General features: G+C 41.9%; 2 protein-coding genes across 2 annotated transcripts; one reads left to right on the plus strand and one right to left on the minus strand.

Moving 5' to 3' along the window:
• The first annotated feature begins 8,892 nt into the window (after positions 1-8,892).
• Positions 8,893-9,693, plus strand: LOC109428999 (protein Dr1). Its single transcript, XM_019704840.3, has 2 exons — positions 8,893-9,109; positions 9,184-9,693. The coding sequence occupies exons 1-2, from the start codon at positions 9,011-9,013 to the stop codon at positions 9,604-9,606; spliced, it is 522 nt and encodes a 173-aa protein (XP_019560385.1). The 5' UTR covers positions 8,893-9,010; the 3' UTR covers positions 9,607-9,693.
• Positions 9,694-10,193: 500 nt separating this feature from the next.
• LOC134291731 (DNA-directed RNA polymerase II subunit RPB3-like) lies at positions 10,194-11,232 on the minus strand. The gene is made up of 2 exons (XM_062859853.1): positions 11,054-11,232; positions 10,194-10,992 (listed from the first exon to the last, which is right to left on the minus strand). The coding sequence occupies exons 1-2, from the start codon at positions 11,137-11,139 to the stop codon at positions 10,251-10,253; spliced, it is 828 nt and encodes a 275-aa protein (XP_062715837.1). The 5' UTR covers positions 11,140-11,232; the 3' UTR covers positions 10,194-10,250.
• Between the last annotated feature and the right edge of the window lie 2,703 nt (positions 11,233-13,935).

Genomic DNA, 13,935 nt, shown 5'->3' on the forward strand with positions numbered 1-13,935 from the left:
TTTGTATTTTGGGAGTTTCAAGGAATTTCACCATAGAAAATATTTGACGAATAAAATAAATTTTTAACGAAATAACAGTTTCACCAAACCGTCCCTAGTTGATAGAAGACACTCTGAGCTATCATCCGACGGGTAGCATGGATACTGAATCGTAAAAAATATGCACTTTCAGGACTTTTTGAATTTTGGGAGTTTCAAGGAATTTCACTATAGAAAATACATATTTTTTACGATTCAGTATCCATGCTACTCGTCGGATGATAGCTCAGTGTGTCTTCTTACCACTAGGGATGGTTTGGTGAAATTGTTATTTCGTTAAAAAATTATTTTATTTGTCAAATATTTTCTATAGTGAAATTCCTTGAAACTCCCAAAATGCAAAAAGTCCTGAAAGTGCATATATTTTACGATTCAGTATCCATGCTACCCGTCGGATGATAGCTCAGTGTGTCTTCTTTCGACTAGGGATGGTTTGGTGAAACTGTTATTTCGTTAAAAATTTATTTTATTCGTCAAATATTTTCTATAGTGAAATTCCTTGAAACTCCCAAAATGCAAAAAGTCCTGAAAGTGCATATTTTTTACGATTCAGTATCCATGCTACCCGTCGGATGATAGCTCAGTGTGTCTTCTTTCGACTAGGGATGGTTTGGTGAAACTGTTATTTCGTTAAAAATTGATTTTATTCCACAGACAAACAGACATACCACTTTGAAGAAATTCCTACGAAATTTATCGTTCGGCTAATTTTACAGCACACTAACACCACCTATAATGCACAGTCCGAAGCACTCACTTGCAAGTGTTATATCCCTAGTTACAACAACACTTTTTCACTGATGGGCTTTCCCCCGTATGTTTACATCAGCTGTTTCGTTTGACGTCTAGTGAAAACTAATCATTTTCTGAGGTCAAATCTGACCGTATTTTTCGTAAGCTCTCGCAGATTTTCGTGGTTCAAGACGGATCCAGACCGTGTTCCAGCAGAGGATTGCAATTAGCAGATTGATTGATTGCTATTATTGTCGTCGGTAGCATCTTGTTGATATCCACAAAATCGCTCTGGTTCTACGGGCAAAATATAAATCGCACAAGAAGTTGTTTCGATGTAGACCGAAGTTGACTACGGATGATGGACATCTTCCGTGATTGCGTTCACTGGTAAGTTAGTGCTTTTAGTAATAAAACACCAGTTTATCACATAATTTTATAGGACCCGAATGTGAAACGTTAACGGTAGATCGCACCAAAGAAACCCATAATTGATGGCCGAGGAATCAAGGAACGTTGTCGCCGAGGGAATGTTTTCAATGCATGCTGCAGACGATGTTGTGCGGTACCCTTGCCAGCAGGTGCATGAGCGGACGCATCGCCAACTGGCCAGCAATGTTCCGTTGTTTTGGACCTAATGCTTGATGTGTTTTGTGAAAATTAAACGCAATGATGACTGAAGTAAAATGTACAGAGCAAGAGGGCATTTCACTAAACAGTACAGAAGAAGGCGCTACAGGAAAACAAACACATAGTAGAAGTTCAAACAAACAATCGCAACAACTTAGTATATTTAATTTTCTTAATTCGAATCCAATTTAATCTGGCACCGTACACATCCTTCCTTCGATACTTCAAGCTGCCGGCAAATTCATTTTTCGCGCTTTTGAGTTACGTTTACCGAAACCAATTTTCTTCGTAGAAACTTTCCTTTGAACTCTTAGTTTCTTCAAGTATCCCGAAATGAGAGTATTGAAAATTTTGTCAATGATCGTATCGAAGCACGCGGAGCAAACATATCCTTCGAAATCGGTATGGCTAACGTGGTCACGCAGCCTTGCTTTGACGAATTTTCGGTTTTGGTGCAAATATTTTAAAAACCGTTGTTTATACGCAGAGAAAGCAAGGAAGCCTATTTCGAACAGCGTTGTTCCTGGGTAGCAATGTGCGTTTTTTAGTAGGCAGAACGAATAGGCAGTATTCTGAGATCGCGTTACATTATCACGGTTTAACAAGAGTCGTTTTCTGCACCTTTCGTGACGAAGCTTCGATGCTGACGCACCTACGATGTACATCAGTGCATTTAATTCCGCAGAGTTACATTCATCCCGTCTTAGCAATGCAAGTGGTAGACACTTATAAGTGTACCGAGTAGATTCAGTGTATGTTGCATTGTTGGATAAATCCTTATCATCGAGTAGAGATAAAGCGCTGTCGTCCTCACAATTAGTGCCTTCCGCCAATTTAGCATTCTCTGCTATAGCAGCATATTTATACGCTGCACCGAATTGGTAAGCTGTTGGAGTGTCGTTGCTTCCACACCTCCTCCTGATTTCTGAGAAATTGTTCTCTTGGGGGTCCTGCGTCAGATGGTTTGTGCACAACTGCTCAAACTCGAAATCATTTTCGAGAATATTCCAAAGCCAGCGGAGAGCATGTATATTGTTTATGAAACCACTCACAAAAGCAGGTTTGCGCTGTCGAATTGAAAGCGTTTTAGCTTCTTGTTGAGCCTACAATTTAAAATATGAACAATTGTGCTTTAGTTAATAATTCATGCGTGGAATAAAGTTTCGTTTTTGGATATGTGTACCGTAAAATGCCCTAGTTCAGTGTATTACTAGTGTAGTACCAGCTCAGACTCTATGGTACCAGTGTTTATATTGATTTAAAAAGATTCAGAGTATTAAGCGCTGTCCATAAAGTACGTGGACTCATTTTAAATTTCCCAAAAATAAATAAGTGAATACCACATATACCTTGCATAACTCCACACATTGCTGTGGTATGAAATACAAATTTCTCAAAGTATCTTCTGCATCATTCAGAAAGTCCCAATGAAATGATTCAGTTCTGATTGCTGTTCGGTAAGGCTGTAAGAAAATTAAATTGTTAATAATTAAAAAATGTTATTGATTATTAAGTTCACAAAATACCTTAGAAATTGTTTCATAAATGCTTCTGGAGTTGAACACATCGAATAGTGTATCAAAGAAGTCGGCGTAATTTGCAGTTCCGAGGACATCACTTGGTAATTCTCCGGATTGCACGTAGAAGTGCAGGCCATTTGACACTGATGAACTCAACGTACGTATTGCCTGAGCAACGTTCATCGACGTGAATGGTTTTTGGTATACATATCGATCAATTAGCTTTGGAACCAGTCTCGGTTCTGAAGACTGGTCGATGTGGTACAGTTTTCGTATATCATCGAATTTGGCGATCTTCCCGTCAATTACTGCGTTATGGTTATAAATATTATTTCGGGCATTTTTGACGAGGTGCGGATTGTCGTACAACAGAACTACAGTGGTATCATCAATATGCAATAGAGGAGTTTGCTCCGTAGCGCCAGCATCTTTTGCCATCTTCATGTTTGTTGAACATTGGTCCATTACCAAAGCCACTGGTTCTAAACCTCTCTGCTTCAAGGAAATGACTGCTTTCGTTATTATCTCGTACTGTGAGTGACTTCCAAGCGTGTGGTGAGCCAGTACATATCCGATGGGCTGAAATAGGTATACGCAAGAATGACAATTTAGCTCGACAATATTGCAAAAATTCTTACAATTCTAATTTCAAGTGTAGTGGAGATAGATATAAAACCGCAAGTATATTTTAGAATTGAGATATAGATATATGTATGTTTACCTGCTTAAATCGACGATGTTCATTTTGAAGTTTTTTAGCTTTCCTGTTTCCGGTCCATCGTTGGGGCTCCAAATGATGCACACCACATACCATAACAGCAACCGCCTCGGTGGCCAAAATTTTGGGATTATTTTTTTCAAACTTTTTGGGTACACCATCACTTGGAAAGCCCATGAACGAATCGGTGCGAGCATTATAGGTAAGTTCGGCTTTAATGGACATTCCGTCGATCGCAATCATGACTGCTTTCTCACGTTTCGTAAAATGTCGTGTCTTCTCCGCTAGCCTATCTAATATGCTATAGTTGATTCCAGGTTTTATCTCGACATCTGCATTCCATCTCCCTAATGTATTTTTATGAGGCAGAGCCAATATGTTGGACTGCTGGATCGATCGATAAGCCGCTGGACCAGCCAGATATGTACCCACTGCAAACTTTTTTGTTTCCCGGTCGTATCTGCGACCTCTCGGCTTCTTTCCGGCGTTTTTCAAAGAATTATAGAGAACCTTGTTGGACTTAACGAGGTTACTGATCCGTCGTAAGTCAATGTTCGCTTTTCGTTCCTGTTTGAGGGTGTTCTTCAAAGCCGCAATCGTCTTTTTCTTGGCCAGGTTCGAGTGGTATCTCCACTTCGACTTTCGTTCAGATGCCTTCAATTTTTTCTTTAGGATATTATTTTGCAGTTTATAACGCATTGTATCTGCTTTTTCCAATTCGTACATCCGTTTGTAATTGCACTCGTTGAAAATGTCGTCATTCAGACCAAATGATTCGAACTGCACAAATTCGAAACTGGATGATTCTGGGACTGGTGAAGATTCTGGGACTGGTGAAGATTCTGGGACTGGTGAAGATTCTGGAACTGGTGAAGATTCTGGGACTGGTGAAGATTCTTGGACTGGTGAGGATTCTGGGACTGATGAATTTGAATTAAGCTCGCCTTCAAACTTAACGATCTCAGGAGCGTCGTGTGCATCCTGGACGGTGGTGTTACAAGTGGAGTCGTCTTTTCCAGAAACCGAGCCGGAAGCAATGCTGTCTTCTAGAACCATTATTTCAAAAAATCCATCACCAACAGTCGGAACAGCATTTGGAAGAAGCCTATCGATATTATGCAAAGAGATTTATTAATGAAGGTAAAAATATATTTCCTTTGCTACATCTCACCCTTTTTCTGGTTCGGAAGAGTTGACGTACGCTTCTGGTAAGAAGTGGGAAGAACAAATCCGTCGCCGGCGGACAGCAGTAACGCCTCCCGAAGCGAATTCTCTTGCCAGATCGTCAGAGCAACAAAGCTGAACCCACAGCGCGCAGCTGTTGGTAGAACATACAATGGCTGTACTTGTTTTTAAAGTATTCAGGAACAACTTACCGTTCATAATTTTTCGGGAAACAATGAAATGTTTTTCCAGGTGTTTCTCCAGCTTTATTGCCGCACAAACCAAATTCACATTTCCTGCCCATGTTTAATTCAAACCGCTACCACTTTGAACGATATATGTACATACGCGTGAGAAATGATAACAAACCGGATGACAGTTCGAAATTTTGAATGCGCAGCAGTGGCGCCATCACTACATATGCGAGCACAGTCCGAACTACTGGTATTTTCAAATTGACCGTTAATTCGTGCGAAGATTCGAATTTGAGTGGTATGTCTGTTTGTCTGTGCCTCAACGCCACCAACGGAGACTGCCCCACTTATAAAGTCGATTTGACAACACGATGGCAGTGTTCATCGTTAAAATACACCAGCCCACAAAGTGACACGAGCGCCAAACGGCCAAAAACGGTGAGCACTGGAAACAAAAATGACAACACGACAGTGTTAGTGATGGGACGCTAGCGCCACGCAACGGGAGCATAACCACATACTCTGATATGACCGTTACAAAGTTTTACACAAGGCAGAAAGCAAAGATAGACGTCTGTTCTCTGTGGTGAAACTCCTTTGAACCACTAAAATACAAAAACTCCTCAAAGTGCATATTTTTTACGATTCAGTATCCATGCTACCCGTCGGATGATAGCTCAGTGTGTCTTCTTTCGACTAGGGATGGTTTGGTGAAACTGTTATTTCGTTAAAAAATTATTTTATTCGTCAAATATTTTCTATGGTGAAATTCCTTAAAACTCCCAAAATGCAAAAAGTCCTGAAAGTGCATATTTTTTACGATTCAGTATCCATGCTACTCGTCGGATGATAGCTCAGTGTGTCTTCTTTCGACTAGGGATGGTTTGGTGGTCTATAGTGAAATTCCTTGAAACTCCCAAAATGCAAAAAGTCCTGAAAGTGCATATTTTTTACAATTCAGTATCCATGCTACTCGTCGGATGATAGCTCAGTGTGTCTTCTTTCGACTAGGGATGGTTTGGTGAAACTGTTATTTCGTTAAAAATTTATTTTATTCGTCAAATATTTTCTATGGTGAAATTCCTTTGTACCACTAAAATACAAAAAGTCCTGAAAGTGCATATATTTTACGATTCAGTATCCATGCTACCCGTCGGATGATAGCTCAGTGTGTCTTCTTTCGACTAGGGATGGTTTGGTGAAACTGTTATTTCGTTAAAAATTTATTTTATTTGTCAAATATTTTCTATAGTGAAATTCCTTGAAACTCCCAAAATGCAAAAAGTCCTGAAAGTGCATATATTTTACGATTCAGTATCCATGCTACCCGTCGGATGATAGCTCAGTGTGTCTTCTTTCGACTAGGGATGGTTTGGTGAAACTGTTATTTCGTTAAAAATTTATTTTATTCGTCAAATATTTTCTATAGTGAAATTCCTTGAAACTCCCAAAATGCAAAAAGTCCTGAAAGTGCATATATTTTACGATTCAGTATCCATGCTACCCGTCGGATAATAGCTCAGTGTATCTTCTTTCGACTAGGGATGGTTTGGTGAAACTGTTATTTCGTTAAAAAAATATTTTATTCGTCACGCCATACACCTTTTTCGGCCTGCCTTAATCTTAAATATTCATTTTTTTATTCGCTAGCCTGAGGCACAAAAATATATTGCATGCAATTTTAGTGCTTGGTTGTCATCAGTTTTTACGTAATTTATGAAGGCTGTTCATGAAATATTTCATGCCATCATCAAAGGTTGTCGTTCACGTATTCTTATGTAGATGGCGTGCTGGTCGGTCAAATATTTTTTTTAGTGCCTCGGATTTTAGTGCCTGACTTGACTCTAACGTGATAAAGGCCTAAGTCCAAAATGTAAACAAACGAGATTTTCCTTTATTCCTATCAAGTGTCACGTAATCCATCGATACACTTCCTCACCCACGCCGAAAATTCATTTTAACATGACTTTTTTAGATGATTTTTTAAAGGGCCTAAGTAAATTTATGTTCCGTTTGTGCCTAAGTCGACGTAAAAGTGTCCAAGTTGGACTAGATCTCAAATTTACTTAGGCCCTCTGGTATTTTACACGTATTTTCTATTGTTTTGATTTGAATCTGAAGCTTTCTTCACGTAAAAAAATATAAGAAACGCAAGGGCCCACCTTGATCCGCCTACGCAATGCAACACCCTTATCAGAACAGCAATCTATGGGCTATCTGTTAAGGGTGTTGATGTTCATGGGTGGATCGAGATGAACCGTACAGCGACCGAAACATGTTTGTTTACAAAAAGCACTTAGGCCCTTTTCACTTGTTACGAACTAAATTCTTTTTGCTCAAAATTTGCTGAATTCAAAAAGGCCTAAGTTGATTCGTAGTTAGTCAAATGGCCAATGTACTAGGGCCTAAGTGATTTGCTTATTGTCAAAGGGCCAAATTATTGGGACCCAAGTCCATACAAATTTTCAAAAGGGCCAATGTCCATTGCTGTTCGAAAATTTAATTTTTATACTTATTTCAATGTAGTATGCCATTTTTGGCGCTACACGGAACCAGAAATCAACCCAAATATAGGTTCTTTTCACTCATATCGGCTCTTCCGTGCGAGAACCCAAATTTGGCTAAACCGCGTTAAAGCTCTGAGTGGGTAGTTTCCTTTTGATCCCGGCAGAAAATTGCTACCCATCGCAAAGTTCTTTCTATCTATCGTTGACTTTCGAAAGTACCCTAGTGGGTTGAAATAAACCCACTTTTGGGTAAACGGCAAAAAACCCAAATTTGGCTTCTCGCATGGACATTATCGGCTAGGTAGCTGCTTCTCGCTTTGTTTTTGACAACATTGTGAAGGGGAGAGCTAGGAAACAACCCACTGCTGGGTAAAAAGTTCAAGCGGTTTACTTATTTTTGCGTTCTTTTAACGTATTTTTTAGGTAGTTTGTTTTTTCCGTGTAGACAGCATGTACACGGAAAAATATTATAACCCAAAGAATAAGTTTTAAAAACTCAAATTTGGCTAAACTGCTTAAAGTTTTAACTCAAAGTTGGGTTGTTTTCTCCCTCGCCCCACCGCAATGTTGTCGAAAACAAAGAGAGAAGCACCGACGCATCCGCTGCTCTTCCGTGGAAGAAGCCAAATTTGGGTTTTCTTGAATTAACCCAAATTTGCGTCATTTGAGGCCTCCGTTGGGTGAAAATAACTTACCACTGGGTTAATTTTTTTGCCGCTCTCAAACGAGAACTACTCACTCACCGCTTTCGCTGTTTAACGCAAATTTGAGTTATTCCACGGAAGACCGGGATTGCGTCAAAACAACTTAAATTTGGGTTGATTTGTAGTTCAGTGTAGAGAGCAGTCATGCACGCATGTTAGCAGATGTCGCTTATGGACTTCTGCACGAATTCATGCCATAAGTAAATCCAACGGAAGCTAACGATCCGTCCGCATCTGGTGGCGGGAATGCATTATAGTTCATAATGCAACTTGAATGGAAAAATTGTTATTTATGTAACGAGCTGCAAAAAGTTCAACTTCAAAAATCAACTTTTTGCAACTTATTAGGGGCCGTACACAAATTACGTCACGCTTTTAGGGGGGAGGGGGGGGGGTTTGCAGAGCATGACGACCCTTACAAAACATATTGTAGTCCCATACAAAAAGTGTGACATAGTGGGGAGGGGGGGTTGAAAAAGGTCGATTTTTGCGTGACATAATTTGTGTATCACCCCTTACATTAATAACTATTTTGCCATCCCTGATCAAAATAGAATTTTACATTATGAAGATAAACCATTTTGATATGTAACGTTAGTTCTCGTAGGATGGACCGTTTCAGCCACAGGGTACTTTTCTCACGTCCGTCAAAACTTTATCGACTTTCAAAAAGCCAGCCATGTTGTTTGTTTACTTTGTTAAAATCGTGAAAACTAAACATAATATTAATTTCCAAAAGAAAGGTTTCGTATAATTATTGCTTAATTTTACTTAATTCAAGTAACCGCTAGTGCACAGTGCTATGTCGGATCCCCACGATGAACTCTGTCCACCAAATAACCCAGAAGATGATGAGCTAACACTGCCAAGAGCAAGCATCAACAAAATCATCAAGGAACTGGTAAGCCATTCTTTTGTGCCTTTGCCTCCAGCTACACTGGCTATCCAACATTCACTGATCGGTCGTCGTTTTAGGTTCCTTCGATACGGGTGGCCAACGAGAGCCGAGAACTGATTCTTAACTGTTGCACGGAATTCATTCACCTGATCAGTTCCGAGGCGAACGAAGTTTGCAACATGCGGAACAAGAAAACGATCAACGCCGAGCACGTACTGGAAGCGCTGGATCGACTCGGTTTCAGGGACTACAAACAGGAAGCGGAAGCCGTGCTCAATGACTGCAAACAGGTGGCAGCGAAGCGACGACGGCAAAGTACCCGGTTGGAGAATCTGGGCATTCCGGAGGAGGAGCTACTGCGGCAACAGCAGGAACTGTTTGCCAAGGCACGGGAAGAACAGGCAGCTGCCGAGCAGCAACAATGGTACAGTCTGCAGCAGAATGCCGAGCTTTACCAGAGGCAAACGTCCCAGGATGAGGACGATAGCGATGATTACTAGAGCTGGGGTCGAGCGGCGTATTTTCTAAGAAAGTTTGCTGTGGTAAACATTGTGGGATCAGATTAAAGGAATTGGATTACGGTTTAACCTTTTGCCTTTTTCTCTAATAATTATTGTGGCTATTTCAGGGGTGGGAGGGCGTCCAAACGGTACATTTTAACGTTATGAAATTAAGGAATAAACTCATCTTCCAATTTTTTGTTCAGTTGCTTTTCACTCGAGAGCGACTGACCTTCAAGGCATTAGAATCGTCTTTGAAGTTGAAGTGACAAATTCAAATGTTGGATGAAAGTGTGCTTTGAAAGGGAACATCCACAAATAACGGAGCATTTTTGGCCGATTTTTCGCACCTCCTTGCCCCTTGTAGCCAATTTTCCCATACCCAGTACATGGTTCGTACAGGTTCGTACCATTTTTAAACATTCCCCTCGCCCTTTTAAAATGCTACGTCATTTATGGATGGTACCGCAGGAGGTTGCACGCTCCTGCTCGGCGTATAGCTGTTTACTAGTTTAGCAACAATGGCCCCACCCCGAGCGATCTAGAAAGGAATGTGGTACATATTTGTTAAATGATCAAATTGTGAGTTTTATTTTACAATACTTTACTTAGTCCCAAGATATTATCTTACTGTTAAAGGGCTTCTAAATAGCCAGAGCATCAGTCTGCTGCTCGTGACTAAGCTGCGTCTGCAAGTTGGAAAGTTTGTTCTTCAGCACCTGAACACCCATCATGACAATGTTCTCCGGCTTCAGAGCCCCGGACGATTCCACGTTGAAGAAAAACTTGTTCGGCTTGGCCTCCCAGTTGAAATCCGCCTCGTACTTGTCGTCCTCCAGTTCGGTGTGTTCCGATTTGGGCCACTCGTCCGGCTTCGGGAACAGCGTGTGACGCATCGAGTTGTCCGGATCGTACTCGAAGCACACGCCACACGTCGGGTTCCACTTGGCGTGCTCCTTTCCGAATCCCTTCTTGGCGTAGGCTCGCAATTTCAGTTCCTGACCCTTCCGAAGCTTGATGATCAAAATTTCATCCGTGCCCTCGCCGTACTCGTTGTCCTCGTCATCCCGATGCCGGGATGTGACCGGAAGCACGCGCGGATCGCTCGATTTCAAATCTGCCGTCGTGACGTGCCTGGTGTGTTCGTCGTTGCACTTAACGTCCAGCGTGAACTCGACGCTGCATTCGGTGCAGAAATCCAAACAAGTGCAGTCCCTGCTATACTGCATTCGCTCGACGACTTCGTCGGAAATCAGCGGAATCAAACCGACTCGGTGGGCAAGGAACTCGTCTGCCAGCACGGTGGTATTCGATTCCAGCTGAACCCAATCGATGGCCAGCGTCGGCGTTTCTGCGATGAACACCCGCCGGAGGCTGTTGGTGACGCTGGAAAAAGAGGACGGTAACCTTACTCTCAACCATCGGAAAAGAAACAAACGAAACCTACCTCAAATCGGTGTCCTCCACAACGAATTTAACATTTTCGTCCGTCAGCTCCGTGATGTTCACCGAAGGCTGGTTGGCATACGGCATTATAAGGGATTTTACTGCTGGAAAACGGGGTCTAAATTCGAAACCGCTTCGAATCCGGCGTACGACGAAATTCTCGCACTGTTTTGTTTGACAGCGGACGAATGTCGACTGTTTCTAGCGTTATGTCGACTGATGGCAGCTGTCATTCGCCCTGTGACTAAACATTAAACATGAGCGAAGATGAATGCACGCTGCAAAGAAAGAACCTGAAGTGATATAGGAACTAACCCAAAATGAGTTTTACAATGCAAAAAAAAAAAGGAACCCAAAATCAGCATGGATAAATTAACACGAATATATAGGTAGTTTCCGTTTGATCCCGGAAGAAAATGCCAACCCATCGCAAAGTTCTTTCTACCCAGCTTTGACTGACAAAGTACCCTAATGGGTTAAAATATACCCACTCTTAGGTGAACGAATTTGGCTTTTCACACGGGCATTATCCACTAGGTCGATGCTTTTAGCTTTGTTTGTGAAAACATTGCGTGGGAGACAGCAAGGAAAGTGGCCACCACAGACAACAGACGACAAACACTCTTTAGAAGAGCTTGGCCAATGCACAATGATCCACGAAACAGATTTACGAGGAAAGATGCATTCAGCGCCTTCAAATGATTTTCTAGATTATTGCATCTTTTGCATTGTATTCGACCCCCTGCAAAAAATTTTTGTCCCACCACAATAGGTATGTTCCCACCAGTTTTAGCATACATTGGTTCGTTTCACTGCTAATATTTTCAGTTGCGGTAACACATTTGGGGTGGTTTTTCATCAAAGTCGCCCAAGAAGCACTTTTAGAGCATTTGCGTGCGCTGAGATGGTCGTTATCTCTTTTGGTTCAAAAGTTACAGGCATTTTTCTCATCATAGTTTTTCAAGAAAGTGTTATGACGGGTTGGGGCAAACATAAAAAATATCTTTTGCCCGCATTCAAAAGAAGAAATGTTGTTATAAAACATATCAAAAAAAATTAGAGGGGTATTATTTTTGTAACTCAAGTGAAAAATACTTGAAAAGCGAGTTGAAAAGTGCCCATTTTTTCTACAAAATCATCAATATCTTTTGAACGGAATGATGAAGCAACATTCTCAGCGCACGAAAATGTGCGTTTTTAAAACTCTAAAAATGGTTCTTAGATAACTTTGATGAGTGTTGTGATTCAGTTGTAGTTGCCGCCGGTCTATGTTCTGGATATTTATAATACATACCTATATGAACATACATGTACTTTGAATAAAATAATAAAACGTCATTCTGTTACTGTCGGTCAAAGAGTAAACACGCTGCCTTCTTACCACTCCGAAATTACGACAGTTGGCGACGCTTGGACGGAAAAAAATCCACGAAAGGAGGAGCGCTAGCGCTACGATGAACATCCCGTGCTGAATTCCGCCGCAGTTCCGGACGAACAAGGTGAAAGGAGGTTAGGAGAAGAAAAAGAGGGTACTACTGCCATCAGTGTACCGTTCGTGTCACACCGATTGCCTTTGCGTGTGTTGACATTTGTGCTGCTTGCTGCTGCTGCGAGACCGAATCATGTCGTTCGCGGGGAATGCTGCTGCTGCTGCGGGGAGTGCCGCCGGATTTGTTGCTGCTGTGCCATCGACGTTCACGTTCGAACCATACGATAAACATAAATCGAAGTGGTCTCGATGGGTGAAACGTCTGGAGAGTGCTATGTTGATATTTGGTGTACCTGCTGCGAGTAAACTGAACATGCTACTGTACTATATGGGGGCAGAGACGTACAATCTGCTGTGTGATCACCTGTCTCCCATCGAGCCGGAAACAAAATCGTACGACGAAGTTGTGGCTGCGCTGGACGGCTACTTTGACCCAGAGCCATTGGAAATGGTGGAGCTCTGGAGGTTCCGGTCGCGGAATCAACGAGAGGGAGAGACGATAACCGAGTTCATAACAGCTTTGCAACGAGAGGCCAAACACTGCAAATTCGATACGTATCTACAAAAGGCTTTGCGGAACCAGTTAGTGTTCGGACTACGGAATCAACGAATACGATCGAGGCTTATCGAAGAGCGGGAATTGACTTTTGACAAAGCCAAGGATATCGCGCTGTCCATGGAGGCTTCGGGAGAAGGAGCCGACGTGATCAACCGAAGGATCCTCTCCTCTCCTCTTCTTGGCGTAACGTCCTCACTGGGACAAAGCCTGCTTCTCAGCTTAGTGTTCTATGAGCAACCGAAGGATGCAGGATGTGAATCTGATGGACGGAAGGAAGACGAAACGGCACCCAGCTCAGGCTGCGGCTCCGTCTGGTTCTACTGTACAGGTAACTAACACAACTAACAGGACTTGTTTCAGATGTGGAAGTGATGCACACTTAGCGAATGTTTGTGCACATAAGGACACTATTTGCAGTCACTGTAAAAAGAAAGGTCATCTTAAGCGAGTGTGCATCAGCTTCACATCTGCTACTGCGATGATGAGACGCAGCACGCTTGCAAGCAAGCATTCTAAATTTAATGCAAATATGGTTGAGCAAGAAGAAGAAGAAGCGTCAGAGGATTCAGACAACGAGGTAGTTAACGAAATCTGTACGATTGATGTATGTAAGCTTGAAGGGAACGGTAGCCCGTTGTCCAAGATATTTCTCGATTTGAGTGTGAATGACGTACCGATTCAGTTCGAAGTAGACAGTGGTTCACCGGTGTCAATGATTAGTCTTGGTGATAAGGTCAGGTGCTTCAAAGATCTTCCTCTGCACGAGTCGAATATTGAACTGCGAAGTTAGTGCGGTAGCAAAATCGAGGTTTATGGTACAGTTTCTGCTAATGTT

Source organism: Aedes albopictus, chromosome 3 (genome assembly GCF_035046485.1).
Source record: "Aedes albopictus strain Foshan chromosome 3, AalbF5, whole genome shotgun sequence".
In the NCBI taxonomy this organism is placed as follows: Eukaryota; Metazoa; Arthropoda; class Insecta; order Diptera; family Culicidae; genus Aedes; species Aedes albopictus.